The following is a 14,932-nucleotide window of genomic DNA, read 5'->3' on the forward strand; positions in this document are numbered from 1 at the left end:
ATTTATGGATTATATCAGGATACCTGAATTAGTGAATTGTGACTAACCTTGAAGAGTCGGGTGTACCCATCAACCAACTGATAAGGTAATAGTTTTGCATTTCAATCAAGGTCAGTTGATCAGGTCGGTTGAATTATCGGCCGATAATCAACCAACCCGACCCAATGTAAACCCTACTTTTTGGAGTGACCATATAAATAGCTGGTATCCTATTGGGGCTATAGTGGCAAATCTGACCGTAGTTATGACACAAACCGAACATTCATAGCGGACGAATACAGTTTTACCCTTTTAGATATAAAATTTAGTTTTCATGATATGGTTATATCAAACTTTTTGGTTAAATATAATATAGAAGGCAAGATTAAATTTTTAATAAAATTATGTTTAATATTATGACACTATTTATCTAAAAAGACCTAAAAGTAATAAGAGGAAGAAGGATGTAGCATTTAGTGAAATTGTTTATTGGAATAGCCTTCATAGCAGAAAAGGATCAATTATTCTTGGCAATTAAGTGCCCAAACAGTTCATGATCAGTCCTTAAAACGGATATCTCTCATACCTAATTTTACAATCAACAAGAAACACACGAGCCCCAACAGTATTTACACAACCATAAATATGAGGAATCACCTCATATGCAGCAACATAAAGACATGTTTTACACGATAACTTTTCGAGCTTCGTTTCACAAGTAGCATGACCATAGACAGTACCATCAATATCAGATGAGTTCTTGTCGTAATTATAATTTGGCATGTTTTGTGTATTACTCACCTTCGTTCCAAATTTTGATCCCTCTGAATACGCCTCTTTGTTGCATGCAACGAAGACCATTCTTGTGTTTAGCTTTGGAGCAGCAGTTGTCACTGAACTCAACAACCCAAATAACCCAATCATGATTACTACTACGACTCTTATCTCTGGAGAAAAACCCATGTCTCACACCCTGGCCTCTCTCTGTTTGATTGTGTTCCTTAATTACCTTTCTGATAAAAACTGGAGTTTTGACGTGCTATATATATATATATATTTCATTGGTTACTCCATCATTACAGTTGTAGAAAAATGATAAAGCCCAATGTATTTACATTTTGTTAACGAATAGCCGTCTAGTTGCTACCAAGTAAAAGAAGTACAAAGTATAAATAACAAGTTGAACGTATGGAGAAAACAAGATGATTCAATTTCTCAAGAGTTTACATGAGCTAAATTCTTCCATGTATATTAATGTATAGCCGTATAATTGCTCTCAAACAGTAAAATACAAACAAAATGAAGGCATATAGGGAGAGTCATACGGTTTATAATTGCTATCAAACAGTAAAATACAAACAAAATGAAGGCATATAGGGAGAGTCATACGGTTTATAATTGCTATCAAACAATACAATACAAACAAATTGAAGGCATATAGGGAGTCATACGGTTTATATTTGCTATCAAACAATAAAATACAAACAAATTGAAGGCATATAGAGAGAGTCATACGGTTTATAATTGCTATCAAACAGTAAAATACAAGCAGTAAAAAATAATATATAATTTTTTATTTTACCCTTTCAACCATTTGGAATCCGCCATTACTTAATATCCGTAAACAACTAAACACTTGTGCCAATCATAGCCTTAGTGGAATTGAAGTGGCCATTTAAAGCTTTTAAGAAAATAAAAAAAATTCTATTATTATTGACATCCATAATATCACAAAAAAAAGGGACACCCGAAGGGCACATGACCTAGATGGAATGAGGGTCCACTGAGTTCAAGCAAGCCTATGAACAGAACAATCAATACACAATAACTAAACCATATCTGAAATCCGATTATCATAGATAATCCTGTTGGTTCGAAAAAAAAATTATTTTAACGTATATATTATATGGAATATTGGAAGTAAAAAGACGAATCGACTTAGTAAAGGCACAAATAAAAAATACAAATGATGCCTATTGTACACCCTAAGGCTCACGGCTACTTTAAAAATATGGTTTGCACGTTTAAAAATTATTTTATTTCAAGAAACAATTTTTTTCATGCAAATTAAATCATATGTGAACAAGTTTTTAATCTTAGAATGCTTTCTAGATTTATAGCCATACAAAAATCACATAAATAAATCCTAACATGCATCTAGATCAATTTCATACAAAATCATGCTCACATAAAATTAATCAAACAAGAAGCTATTACAAACCTCTTTATAATCGAGGTTCTTAGCTTTCTATAAGATCACGAACTAGATCATGAATTGAATCACTTCTCGAACACACGATCAAGATCTCCTTACGAACTCACGAACTAAGCCTTGATCGCCACGATGTTTCTGATCAAGGTAATCCCTATAGAATTCCTTGCGTGCAAGCAAAGCCAGATCTCCAATTGTTTGGTGAAACAAAAATCACTTAGAACACAATATGTCACTCGGCCAATAGTGGACTATCGGCCAGCATTTGTTTTGAGTATCTCACGGGTATGAACGATCACTCACTCTTTATTTTTGTTTCTCACGATTAACAAAGAAGTCCCACTTTTGTGGTCTCTCTCGAACATTGTTTCAAGAGAAAGCGATCTCATCTTTTTTATGAGAAACAAAGAAGTACATTAGAATATATCAATTAGTCTTTTAATCCCTTCTAATTATTGAAGGAGTAGGTCTCTCTTTCTTTGATTTTCAGGAGGATTTTGCCGAGGTACTGCACCATTCAAGCGTTTGTGTGCCACTTGTCAGTGTCAGGCCGTCGATTCGTGGTGAACGTTCCTTATAAATTTTGAGAGCGGTCATTCTCCATTTTTTACTTTTCACTCCCAAACTTTATGAGCCGAGCTAGTATAATTTTGAGATAGTCATCCTGTTCCGAACTACCCTACTTCCTATCTCAGGTAAATTTTCACTATCTTTTTCCTAAACATGTCTTCCTCTTCCGATTCAACTTCTTCGGCTTCTTTCTAAGGTAGTACCTCGGGTTCCAATTCCTCTACCAAGAAGGCCTAAAGCAATAGGTTGGTTTTCACTGAGAGTTTTGAGGTGAACTTAATTGATTCTCCTTGGGACGGTGCTAGTGCGACAACATCTCTTCGTGTTGCATTTGCGGCCCACGTTGAGGTGGCTCAAAGGAATAGTCATTTCCCTAAAAAACATCCTGGGGGCCTGCACTTCCTAAGGACGAGGAGCCGACCTATATCTCGGGCTCTAGCCTAGATGAGCATAGGATAAGAATGATTAAAAATAAGTTCAACATTCCATGGCCTTGCTAAAGGATTGAAATGACCAAGCGCCCCCTTCATCCTAATGAGGGGGAGTTCGTTGTTGTCTATAATTCCTTGAAGTTGGGAGCTTGGATCCCTTACCCTTCCTACGTAACCAGTTTCTTGCATCAGTTCGACATCTTTCCAACCCGTTTAACTCCTAATTCTTGTCTTTTCTTATGTACTATTTTAAATCTTTGTACTAAATACATAGTCCCGTTCAATTTGGTCCATCGTCTTCCTACATCTTTCGAGGCTGAATCATCATCACAGGACAAAGGGTCTATACTACTTCCAATTTAGAGACTCAATCCAACCACCCCGGTATGATTTTTTCATCAAAAAGTGGAAGCAAGGTTAATATTTTTTAAGGCTCCTCCGCAGCCAGGGGAGCATCTTCCATTGTGGACTACTTGTGGTGTTCCCTTCATTTAGTTTTTTAATTCTCTACCTAAGCTCTCTCTATCATTTAAAACTTCACACTTTAGATTGATGATTTTCTTTCATTCATTTGTAGAAAGAAGAAATTGATGTAGAGTTTGTTCTCAATGTTCCATAAAAGTAAGGTGAGTATAAAAGTTTCTGCTCTGTTGCCTTGTAATGATGGGACAATAATGAATCTTTTTTATCATTCATTCTGAAATTTCTATTAATATCAATGAAGTTGATGATTATTACAATGTTTTTTGTTTGTTTTCACGCTATGAATATGTTGAAATGTAGTTAATTGTACTAAAAAATAAATAAATTTCTTCTTCTTAGTGAAGCTCATTCAGAACACTGTTTGTCTTATTCATCCATTAACACATTCTACCCATTTAAACCCTGATGATTAATTCCATGTATAACAATGGAACTTTTACTCTCTTGCCTAAGGTCTTAACAATGAATCTGCAGATTATCAGGCACATATCCTTTTTTTTCCTCTTTTTTTGCTACTTATTTGATATGGTTTCTGATAGATATAATTAATATTTGATGATCAATTTCATGTATTTATGTTTTTGGTTGCAAATTGTTATGACCCTTAGGATCATAATGGAAACATCACTGTTACTTTAGAACTTCAGGGAATGAACTTAGACTCAATAAGGGAATTCTCAATAGTTTTGGAGTTTAATTATGAATTTAATGTAATGTTGGGTGCTATTATTTTAGAGTTTAATTATGGATTAATATTGGTTGTTATTGTAGTAATTTGACTTGTATTAATGCTGGATTTCATTTAAGGCATTTTTGTAGGTTTTTTTAAGCCTCCAAATGGGTCAGGCTCAACGGGCTGAGTCTAGGCCCTTAAACGAGCCAAGCCAAGCCCGAGCTCGACTTTTTGGAGCCCTATAGGGCTCAGGCCGAGCCTAGGGCCTGTCAATGCCCGGCTCGGTCCAACTCATTTTCATCCCTAAAGCTAGTTAAGGAAGGAAACAAATCAAGAGACCTTTATATTGTACATAGAGCTGAATGGGCATATTTCAAGAGAAGACTTTCAAAATTAAATTAAGGCATATCAAAATTCTTTCCATATTGGTTTAAAGGAGCCGAACTCAACATAAATAAGAAGAATCCAAGCTTGCTGCTCCATTTGCTTAGTGCAAATTCAGGTGTGAAGAACGGATCTTTGTTGTTTCACTTTACTGATTGCTACTGCAATTTGAGGAGTGAAGAATTTTGTCTTCTCGTGAGTTCTTCTAAACTCAAATCTAATCTTTTATCCGTGAGCCTCACCTCAAAATCTCTTGAAAGTTCCTCTTAGTTTGTTGAGTGTAAACTGTAAACACATAGTGAGTGAACATTGAGCCTATCTTTGTAAAACCCTAATCGGGTACCATATTTGTGAGAGTAAAAGAAGTTTGGGGGAACTTGAAACCCGTATACAAATAAGGGGGTGAGCTTTTCGAAAACCTCTAAGTTGGTGTTGAACTTGTTGAAAAATCACATACCCTAGCGGATTTGTAAATTTCAAAGCGGTGTGCTTAGGTAGTAAACGTAAGAGAAAGGCTGTGAACCATTCTAAACTACATTTGTGCTATTTAATTTCTTTACATTTACTTCTTTGATTAAGTCTCCTAATCTAACATAACTTGATTTACTTTGCTTTCAAATCTTACATAGCTCTAATCTAACCAGGCGTTATTTGTTTATATCATTTTTGCTAAGTTGTTCTTTTTGCTCTAATTTAATCTAACTTGAATTACATTTGACTAATCTATTTTTACTTTACATCTACTATTCAATTCGGTTCATATTTCATGGCTATTGTTATGTGTTGAAAATCGCAAGTTAAGTATTTTCTAGTGTTTATCTTGTTAAAAACTTTGCTTCGATTGGTCCCTGTTGTATAATATGTCCATGCTCCTATAAGTCCATTTGTTTATAATTATGCTTTGGCATTGATTAAATCGATAGAAATTTTTATCTAGACACATTATACACCTAAATTACACGTTTGAAAATTCTAAAGATCCAAAACTGATTTGCTTGAAATAGACTAGGGCAGGTGTTGTTTGGTGGTTGATTGGTGAAACTGATTTAAGAGGATTTTTATTTAGAATTTGGGGTTACAATTTATCCTGCTCTTATATATTGTAGGTCAACAAGTGGTATCAGAGTGGAAGGTTAGCTAAAATTGTGTAGACTTGACAACCCATTAGATATGGCTTATACAAACATATATGGTGAGGTTGAGGACTTGTCAATGGATCACCCCCATTCTTTGGCGGTAAAGAATATGGATTTGGGAAAACTAGGACGATAATTTTTTTTGACGTCCCTAGACCTTGACTCATGAGATGTAATTGAAAATGATCTACATTTTCCTTTGAAAATAGTGAGTGAAACTTTAGTAAAGAATGATACAAATGAATGAACTAATGAGAAAAAAAACACTAGTGTGTCTTAATTCTAAGGCTATAAATGTTCTTCATTGTGCTATGTCTTGGTCTGAGTTCGATCATGCATCAACATGTAAAGATGATAAGAAAATCTGGAATATGCTTAAAACATGAAGATACAAGTCAAGTTAAAGATTCAAAAATAAATATGCTAGTGCATCAATTTGAAATGTTCCAATGAAGTATGGTGAACTTCTTTCTTGCATGTTTAACCTCTAATTGTATTGATCTTTATTTTTTAGGAAAAGTTTATACCAATGCAAAGAAAGTGCAAAAAGGTTCTAAGGAGCTTGCCTAGAACTTGGAGGGATAAAGTAATAGTCATACAAGAAGTTAAGGACCTCCAAACCTTGAAGATGGAAGAGCTCATTGGTTCTTTTATGACACAAATTGGATATGATGAGTCGAGAGGATGAAGAGGAATTTTCAAAGAAGAAAGGAATAGCCCTAAAAGTGGATGGTGAAGATAGCTCCGATGATGAAGAGGAGGCAACCTTGCTAGCGACCTTGAAGAGGACTCTCCCTCTTTGACTCTCCGTCACTCGCAACTATACCCTCTGGCCTCTATGTCTTTCACGTTTTCTATCCAGAGTTTTGATTTATATCATTCTTATGTGTTCAAAGATATGAAGCTGCTTGGCTTTGGCCCTGGATTCCACTTTTGGTCTACAATCAATAGTGATGCGGGAATCCCACATCGGAAGTAAAGGGGTTCCATGTCTAGTTTATAAGTTGGGCAAACCTAACATTAGTCAACAAGCTTTCTAGTGGCTAGTTAGGCCCAATCTTGTGGCTGGGCTTGGGCCTGGGGATTTGCCCCCTGTCCATGTGGGCCTATATGTTTTGTTAGTAGTGTACCCACCTTCGCTTGTGCGTGTGCGGGCCTTGCTGCATCAAATAGCGTATTTGGACTCTCTTCCCTCTCTTGGGCTTGGTTATCTTTCTAAGTTGCTCGTGCAAATAAAGAAGCATCTCTATTTCCCTTGGGTATATCGACTTTCAAACTTGGCATTTATTTTGCCTAACAACGGCAAGTGCTGAAATATACTTTTCAGGAATGAATATTGTCAAGATGAATTTGCGCAATCGGATTTTTGACCAATAATTAAATGGTTATCTTGTATGTTTCATAGAAAAAAAGTTGCTTTAACTTATGACTAATGATGTTGTAATAGATCATTTTCAAAATATGAAAGCTCCTAGAGAAAAATTGTGATAGATAAAATTGTAATGTTTTATTGTTTGAAATTATTATTAATGATTACCTTCGTGCTATACAACTAACCCCAAAAAATTTTTAGGGGTGCTACCTCCGGACCACCATTACTTATTCCCCCAATGAGATTGGATCCTATATTCACCACTAAAAGTGGAGCATGACTGGTGTCTGGACTGGAAGCAATACTTATTATGTTCTTTATGACTCACTCTTAGAAGAGTTGAACTGCTGTTAATAGCTATAAAAAGCACTTCCCCGATCAGAAGAGTTTTCAAATGAATCAAAATGATATTATTTTAATATTAATCCACCCCAACATAATTTCCTTCCTCCTCTTGATTATGTCAGAAGCATCAAGACAACACATTTGGCTAGTCTCTTTAGAATGTATTAGAGGTACTTTTTGTTCGCCTCACAAAAAACATTCTTGTGGTCATATTGCATAGTTATCATAAAAATTAGTACTCTTATATTTTTACCCTAATAGATATAAAAATTAGTTTTATTTTACCCTATTAGATATAAAAATTAGTTTTGAGACTGTGGTTATGTCAAGTTTTTTGATTTAATATAATATAGAAGGCGAGAATAAATGGTGATGGACTCGCCCTTTGGAAGTTAATTATGACACAAACTGAATATTCCACAGCGGATGAGTACTTTGCTACTATTTTTAATTTACCCTTTTAGATATGAAAATTAGTTTTGAGTATAAACCCTAAACATTCCACAATGGATGTATATTCTCTTACAATTTTACCCTTTTAGATATGGAATTTAGTTTTATATCAAACTTTTTGATTAAATATAATACAAAGGGCAATTATATGTAATATTGTGACACTATTTGTCTAAGAAAAACTAAAAGTAATCAAAGGGAGAAGGATCTAGTATTTATTAAAATTGTTTTATTGGAATAGCCTTCATATCAGAAAAGGATGAATTATTCTTGGCAATTGAGTGACCAAATAGGTGTGGTCAATCGTTAAATACATACTTCTCATACCTAATTTTACAATCAACAAGCACCACATGACCCCCAATCCTATTTGGACAATCATCACACACCCTCTTTGCAGTAGTAGTAGTGTTAGGTAGCCCATATAGTGGTAACTCATGGGAGCTCAAGTCTTTTAAACGAATCAGCATATAAAACTTTTTCTAACAAGATTCATTGTCGATGAGTTTTATCGGGTAAATCTTAATTCCATTGTTTTTTTTCAACGGAATTCCTTAATTCCATTATTTTTTTTAATGAAATTTCAAAAACAAATGAATTCAGAACTAAAATAATGAATTATAGACTGTGGTTTAAAAAACAATAGAATCTATATTAAGACAATAAATTATGGACAACGAATTATGGGATAAAAGAATGAAAATAAAATTATTTCATTGATTAAATCAATGAAATAAACTTGGTGGGCTCCCATGGGCTATCAAACTGATGAGCTACATGTCATTTTCGTTGCAGTAGTGCTAGGTAGTCCACGTAGCCCAATCTCATATGGCACACTGATTCATCATGTGGCATGGCAATCTTGTAATATGACTTTTTTCTCTTTCTTAAACAAAATTTTAAAACGTTTTAACTCTCAAAATACATATTAGATTTAGAAAAAAAAATCACATATTTAGAATCAGCGCATAAACCTCTTTCTAACAAGATCCATTGTCAATGGGTTTTATCGGACGAATCTATTTCGAAAAGTAAATTCTAGACTAAAAACAGTTGATTCTAGTTTAAAAAATATTTGATTATGGACTCGAAACAATGGATTCTGAACTTGTACTTCAAAAAACCAATGAATTCTGAACCGTGCTTTTAAAAAAAGAATTGATTCTGGACTGTGTTATCAAAAAACAAAGGATTATGTACTATTCTTTTAAAAAACAATGAATTATGGATTGTGCTAGATGATGACTATTTGCACTCGTCACTTAACTAAGTACACCCAATTCTAAATAAACCTCAGTAAAAAACATAACAATTATGAGTATACCCCAAATTTGTGTTTTTTCTAAAAAACACCATCTACACCCCTTCAACCCTAATCCCCAATTCTTCTCTACACCACCAACAAGAACCCTAATTCACCATTCCCAAGTCCTACCTCATATCAAACCCATGTTGGACGACAAATCCATGCTGGCTACCATCCCAGGTGCTAAGAGGATGATTATGGAATGAGTAGAACCAACAGCTAGCAACATTTGCACATCAGAAAGCTTAGGCAAAGCTATTGCACCAGTTCAAGCATAATAAAGAAACATACCTCCCCTTTTTGTAGTTGCACCATGGGGTACTTGATGAAAATACAAATGACGCAGAGAGACAACAAGAAAGGTAGACTGCAGTTCAACAACAACTCAAGTTTCATGCTATCGGCTTCAAGATTAGGAATAGTATCTTCGTTGGTGCATCTAGATTTGAGTAATGTGAACCTGAGTACTCCAGCGAAGACTCAGACGAAGATTCTATCAACTTTAGGGAGTGATGCTCTATTCGTAAGGGAAGAAGGAGTCTGAAGGGAAGGAGACTGGACGAAATGGTTGGGTAAAGTGGGGTGTTATTAGATGAAGGATTTTTTGAATTTTTGGGGTGTACTTGGTTAAGTCGGGGGTGTAAATATTCCTCATCTTGTGCTATCAAAAAACAATGAATTTTGGCTCAGACCTATGTTTATTCTATGAATTAAAACAGTGGAATAACTTGTTCCTTTCAATTTTGTCTCAGACCAATGGTTATTTCGCTGCATTAAAACAATGGAATAACTGATTCTACTCAATTTCGTCCCAGAGCAATGCTTATTTCATTGGCTTGAAATAGTGGAATAAGTAAATCATTATTTTTTACTTGAAATCCATTGAGATTTATTTGAATTTCATTGTTTATTCGTTTAACTAGTTCAGTGTCGTTGTTATTCAACCTATCAACGACCTCATTCATGCACTAACATAATATCTTCATTATTAACCACCATATTGTAACTGAAATCCATAAAAAAAAATCTTTTATCAACACTCAAAAATCAATGAAATGAAATTAAAAACAAAAAAAAAAAACTAAATCATTGTTTTAAATCATTGGAAAAATAGTGGAATAACATCAAATTAATGAAATAACTATCTGTCTAATATAAATCTGTCTGATATTAAAAACAATGGAATAATAATTTGTCTGAGATTAAAACCAGTGGAATAACCATAAAAAACAATGGAATAACCATCTGTCTCAGATTAAAACCAGTGGAATAACCATAAAAAACAATGAAATAACCATCTGTCTCAGATTAAAACCAATAGAATGACATCAAAATTAATAGATTCTGAAATAAAATCATCTATACATTCAGAACATGAAGGCAAAATAAAAAATATACCTAGTTAATGGTTCAAACTGGGTTACAACCGAGTCACAAATGGATTTTCACTTTCCATCGACTATTTCAGTCATCCAAGGGCTGAAACATGTAGAGTTCGTCAAGGCAAGTTCAACGGTGGTGGTGGTTAACGGAGGGGTGGCCTATGGTGGCCGGATCATACTCTAAAAGTTTCATTGGACGTAACTTCAAGACGAGATGCAGGCGAACTAAGAGGCTATTAGCAGCAAACGAAGGTTGAGGATGAGTCATGGTGATCCGGGGCTTCAGATCGGTAGGTTGGTGACCCAGATCGATGGTTGGATGGTCGCTGGAAAGAGGAGAGAAGGAGGAGAGCAGGAGGAGAGAGAGGAGAGAAAGAGAAACGTCAGGATGAAAGAGAGGAGAGAGAGTATTTGCATTTAATTTTCAAATTTTAAAATTTATTCACATAGGATTGCTGACTGGACATGCCACCTAGACTTGGGCTGCAATGGGCTACCAAAGCCATGGGCTATATGTCATTTTGGCTGAAGCAATTCTAAGACATTTTTTGCACCCTTACTTTTTGAGCTCCGGATTACAAGTAGCAGGACCACATACAATATCAGCAATATTAGGAGAGTTGTTGCCATAATTATGATTTGGCATATTTTGTGTATTCTTCACCAAATCTGAGATAACCAAATTTACATTCTTACCAAAGTTACATTCTTATCTTTGGAGAAATACCCATGTCTCACCCTCTCTCTCTCTGTGTTTAATTATGTTCCTTACCTTGCCTTTTTTTTTTCTTCTTCTGATAAATATTGGAGTTTTGATGCACTTCATGTAATGTTGTAAGGACCTTTCAAAAAAAATATAATGTTGTAAGGATATTGGTTACTCTATCGTTATAATTATAAAAAAACTATGGTTTTGTTGTTATTATTTCTTGGATACCTCTTATACTTATTTTATAATTCTCTAGGGCCGAATAACCGTATATTATTTACATTTTTTAACAAATAGCCGTCTAGTTGATACACATGGCTCTCTCTCCTCTTATGTTTGTTTTATCATTTTTTTTGTTTCTTCTTTTTTATTAAGATAATATTATACATAATATCTTAAATTTTTTTATTTTATCTTTTAAATTAAATTTAAACAAGACTTTTTTCAAAGCTTATAAATTAGCTTATGCTATAAGTTTCGCCAAACACCTAACAGCTTATTTCACAACTTATAAGCTATCTTATTTTTCACAGCTTATAAGCTAGCTTATGTTGATAGAAAATAAGCTCTGCCAAACGGAGCTAAAGTATAAATGACAAGCTGAAAGTATGGAGAAAACAAGACGATTGGATTACTAAGAGTTTACATGTGCTAAACACCATATATAATAATCAATAGCCGTATAATTGATCCCAAGTAAAAAATAAAATAAAAGTATAGATGACAAGCTGAAAGTAACACTTTGAATTGTTAATCAATTAACAAAATGAAAAAAAGGAGTTTATTTTAAATACCATATTAACCTTTTTTAATATAATTTTGCCTATAGAGAGAAGGTTGTAGCCTCTAGGGGTGACAATATTGAAATTATCTCTCCAATGAGATGTTGACGCGTAACTCCACTATCTAAAAAGAATGAGACCGATGAATATGACCAAGTTGGTAAACATCTCGATCAACCGAGATATCTCCTCGACAGGACTCTCCGGTATGGCTTTAACATATAATTTTAGGAATCCCAGATGACCAAACACCTTGGAGTATCGAGGAGCACTTATCACCGAATAGAAAGGAAATCAAGAGGGGATTTACCTGTAGAAATCTCACTCACAATCAAGGGTAATTAATTAATTTTTATTCAAAACAAAAGGGGATTTCCACTCAGGTAAAACTCTCTCATATTCTCACTTTTTGTTGATTAACTGAAGAGTAACCTCTAAACACCGAGGAATCTCCATAGCCTTATTCTCCATTGAGCTAACTTGAGCGTCCCTTTTGAGGTACATCTCGGGGACCCTAAAACTTATGCTTTCTCCTGCGTAGGGACATGGCAATCTCGATAGCCTTACAAGATTCAATGATTGAACCAATAGTTTAGTAGTTAAGTTACTGATATTTTAATAAAAAATAAATGGGATAAGTACCACAAAAGTCTCTCTACTTTATAAAATGTGTTGATTGAGCCTTTATATTTTTTTTGGGCCATTCATGCCCTCCTACTTTAAATAATGGACTTTGTTAGCCCTCCAAGCCTTTAGACGTTAGAATCATCTTATGTGGCAACAAGTTTTCATGTGGCTTTTTTTTTTTAAAAAAAAGAACAAGTTGTTAAATATGATGTGGATCAACAAACATAAATGAAAATCAAAATAAATGTCATCAAAATCAAAATAAGAAAAAAAATCTTTTATTCTTGTTCTCAAAATCAAACACCTTGCGGCCAGAAAGCAAATCTCCAGAAGCAAAGGAAATAAATAAAAAATAAGAAAGATTGGATTCAACTTAACAAAAACAACACTAACTCGAAATCAGGTCACCCCCGTGATTCTCATCTGAATCTCCTCATCCCTTCTTCAATTTGGGAAAAATAATCCTCCCGAACCTCATTGTATGCGTCCAAGATCCTCACATCCTCAAGGTCGTCGGTATCCTCGCTGTCTGCCAGCATCTTCTAATATGAACCTTAGTCTTTAGTTCTGTGAGTTTTATTAGTATCTGTAAAGTAATGCTGAGTTGGCAGTGCTGTTAGTTAAACCATTGTTAGTTTAGCTGGTTAAGTCGGTAGTCTTTGGTTTATAAGCTTGTACTAGCAATTTCATTTGACAGTTTATGAATGAATGAAAGAAGAGTTTCTCTTCATGCGTGTTTCTTTGTGTTGCCTCCTCTGTAAATCTTCTTCTTCCTTTGTCCATCACCATAACCATTCTTGCAAGGTCTAGGTTGAAAGGGGTTTATCACCTTTTGTCCTCGAAGTGGAACTGGGTCAATTTCAAGTCCCTAGACTCAGCAGTGCCATTGTCATGGAGCGAGAGAGACAGATAAGTAAACACGGTGAGAGAGAAAAATGTAATTTTAAATTATATGATAATATTTCGAGACGTGTCATCAATTCATTGATTAAATATATGTGTACACCTAGTTAGCAATTAGGGATTTAGCTGAAAATCCAGCTCAATTATTTAACTGTCATCTCAGCTCCGTTATAACGGAAGTTATTATTAAAGGCTACTTTAACTTATTCTTTAAAGTTGAAGGGCTTGAATAACCCAAAAAAAAAAAAAAACAGGAGTGACCAGCGTAACAAACCTCCATACGGTGTGATCATTTAAATAGCTGGTATCCTATTTGGGATATAGAGGGCAAGATTAAATTTTTTAATAAAATTATATGTAACATTGTGACACTATCTATATAAGAAGAACTAAAAGTAATCAATAAGGTAAAAGGATGTAGTATTTATTGAAATTGTTTTAGTGGAATAGCCTTCATATATAGCATCAAGAGTGTTGCTGCGTAAATTATATTTTAACATTATGTAGGTATTCCTCTGCAAAACTAAGAGTAGCAACTTTACATTCTCACAATATTGTGATCCCTCTGAATACGTCTCTCCATTGCATTGAAACTTGATCACTTCTATGCATGGCTTTGGAGCAACAGTTGTCACTGAACTCAACAACCCAAATAACCCAATCATGATATTACTACTCTTTATCTTCGGAGAAAAACCCATGTCTCACCCTCTCTATCTCTCTGTTTAATTGTGTTCCTTACCTTTTTTTCTTCTAATAAAACTAGGAGTATTTGATGCACTTTATATGGTAAAAAGATACTTCTCGTCCCTCAACTATGGGGCGAGTTTCATTTTTGTCCCTAAACTTTTATTTCTCTCATTTGCGTCCCTCAACTATTGAAAAGTATCATTTTCATCCTTTCAAATGAGATTGAGGTTGGGAAAAACCTGATCTGACAAACAATATGATGCCACGTAAGATTTTTCAATGGCCGGATTTAATCGAGGGATAAACATGGTACTTTCTCATAGTTGGAGGACGAAAAAGGGAAAAAAAAGAGTTAAGGGACGAAAATGAAACCTGACCAATAGTTGAGGGATAAAAAATACTCTTTTGCCCACTTTATATAATATGTAAGGATATATATATATATATATATATATATATATATATATATATATATATATATATATATATATATAT

General features: G+C 34.3%; 1 protein-coding gene across 1 annotated transcript; it reads right to left on the bottom strand.

Moving 5' to 3' along the window:
• Window positions 1-543: 543 nt before the first annotated feature.
• On the bottom strand, window positions 544-942 carry LOC119995212 (antifungal protein ginkbilobin-like protein 2). The gene has a single exon (XM_038841644.1). It carries the CDS (start codon window positions 940-942, stop codon window positions 544-546), a length of 399 nt encoding a protein of 132 aa, XP_038697572.1.
• Between the last annotated feature and the right edge of the window lie 13,990 nt (window positions 943-14,932).

This window comes from Tripterygium wilfordii, chromosome 1 (genome assembly GCF_013401445.1).
Source record: "Tripterygium wilfordii isolate XIE 37 chromosome 1, ASM1340144v1, whole genome shotgun sequence".
In the NCBI taxonomy this organism is placed as follows: domain Eukaryota; kingdom Viridiplantae; phylum Streptophyta; class Magnoliopsida; order Celastrales; family Celastraceae; genus Tripterygium; species Tripterygium wilfordii.

What these genes read in the sequence shown, in the direction of transcription:
- LOC119995212 (XM_038841644.1), bottom strand. Translation starts at nt 942, where the DNA reads ATGGGTTTTTCTCCAGAGATAAGAGTCGTAGTAGTAATCATGATTGGG.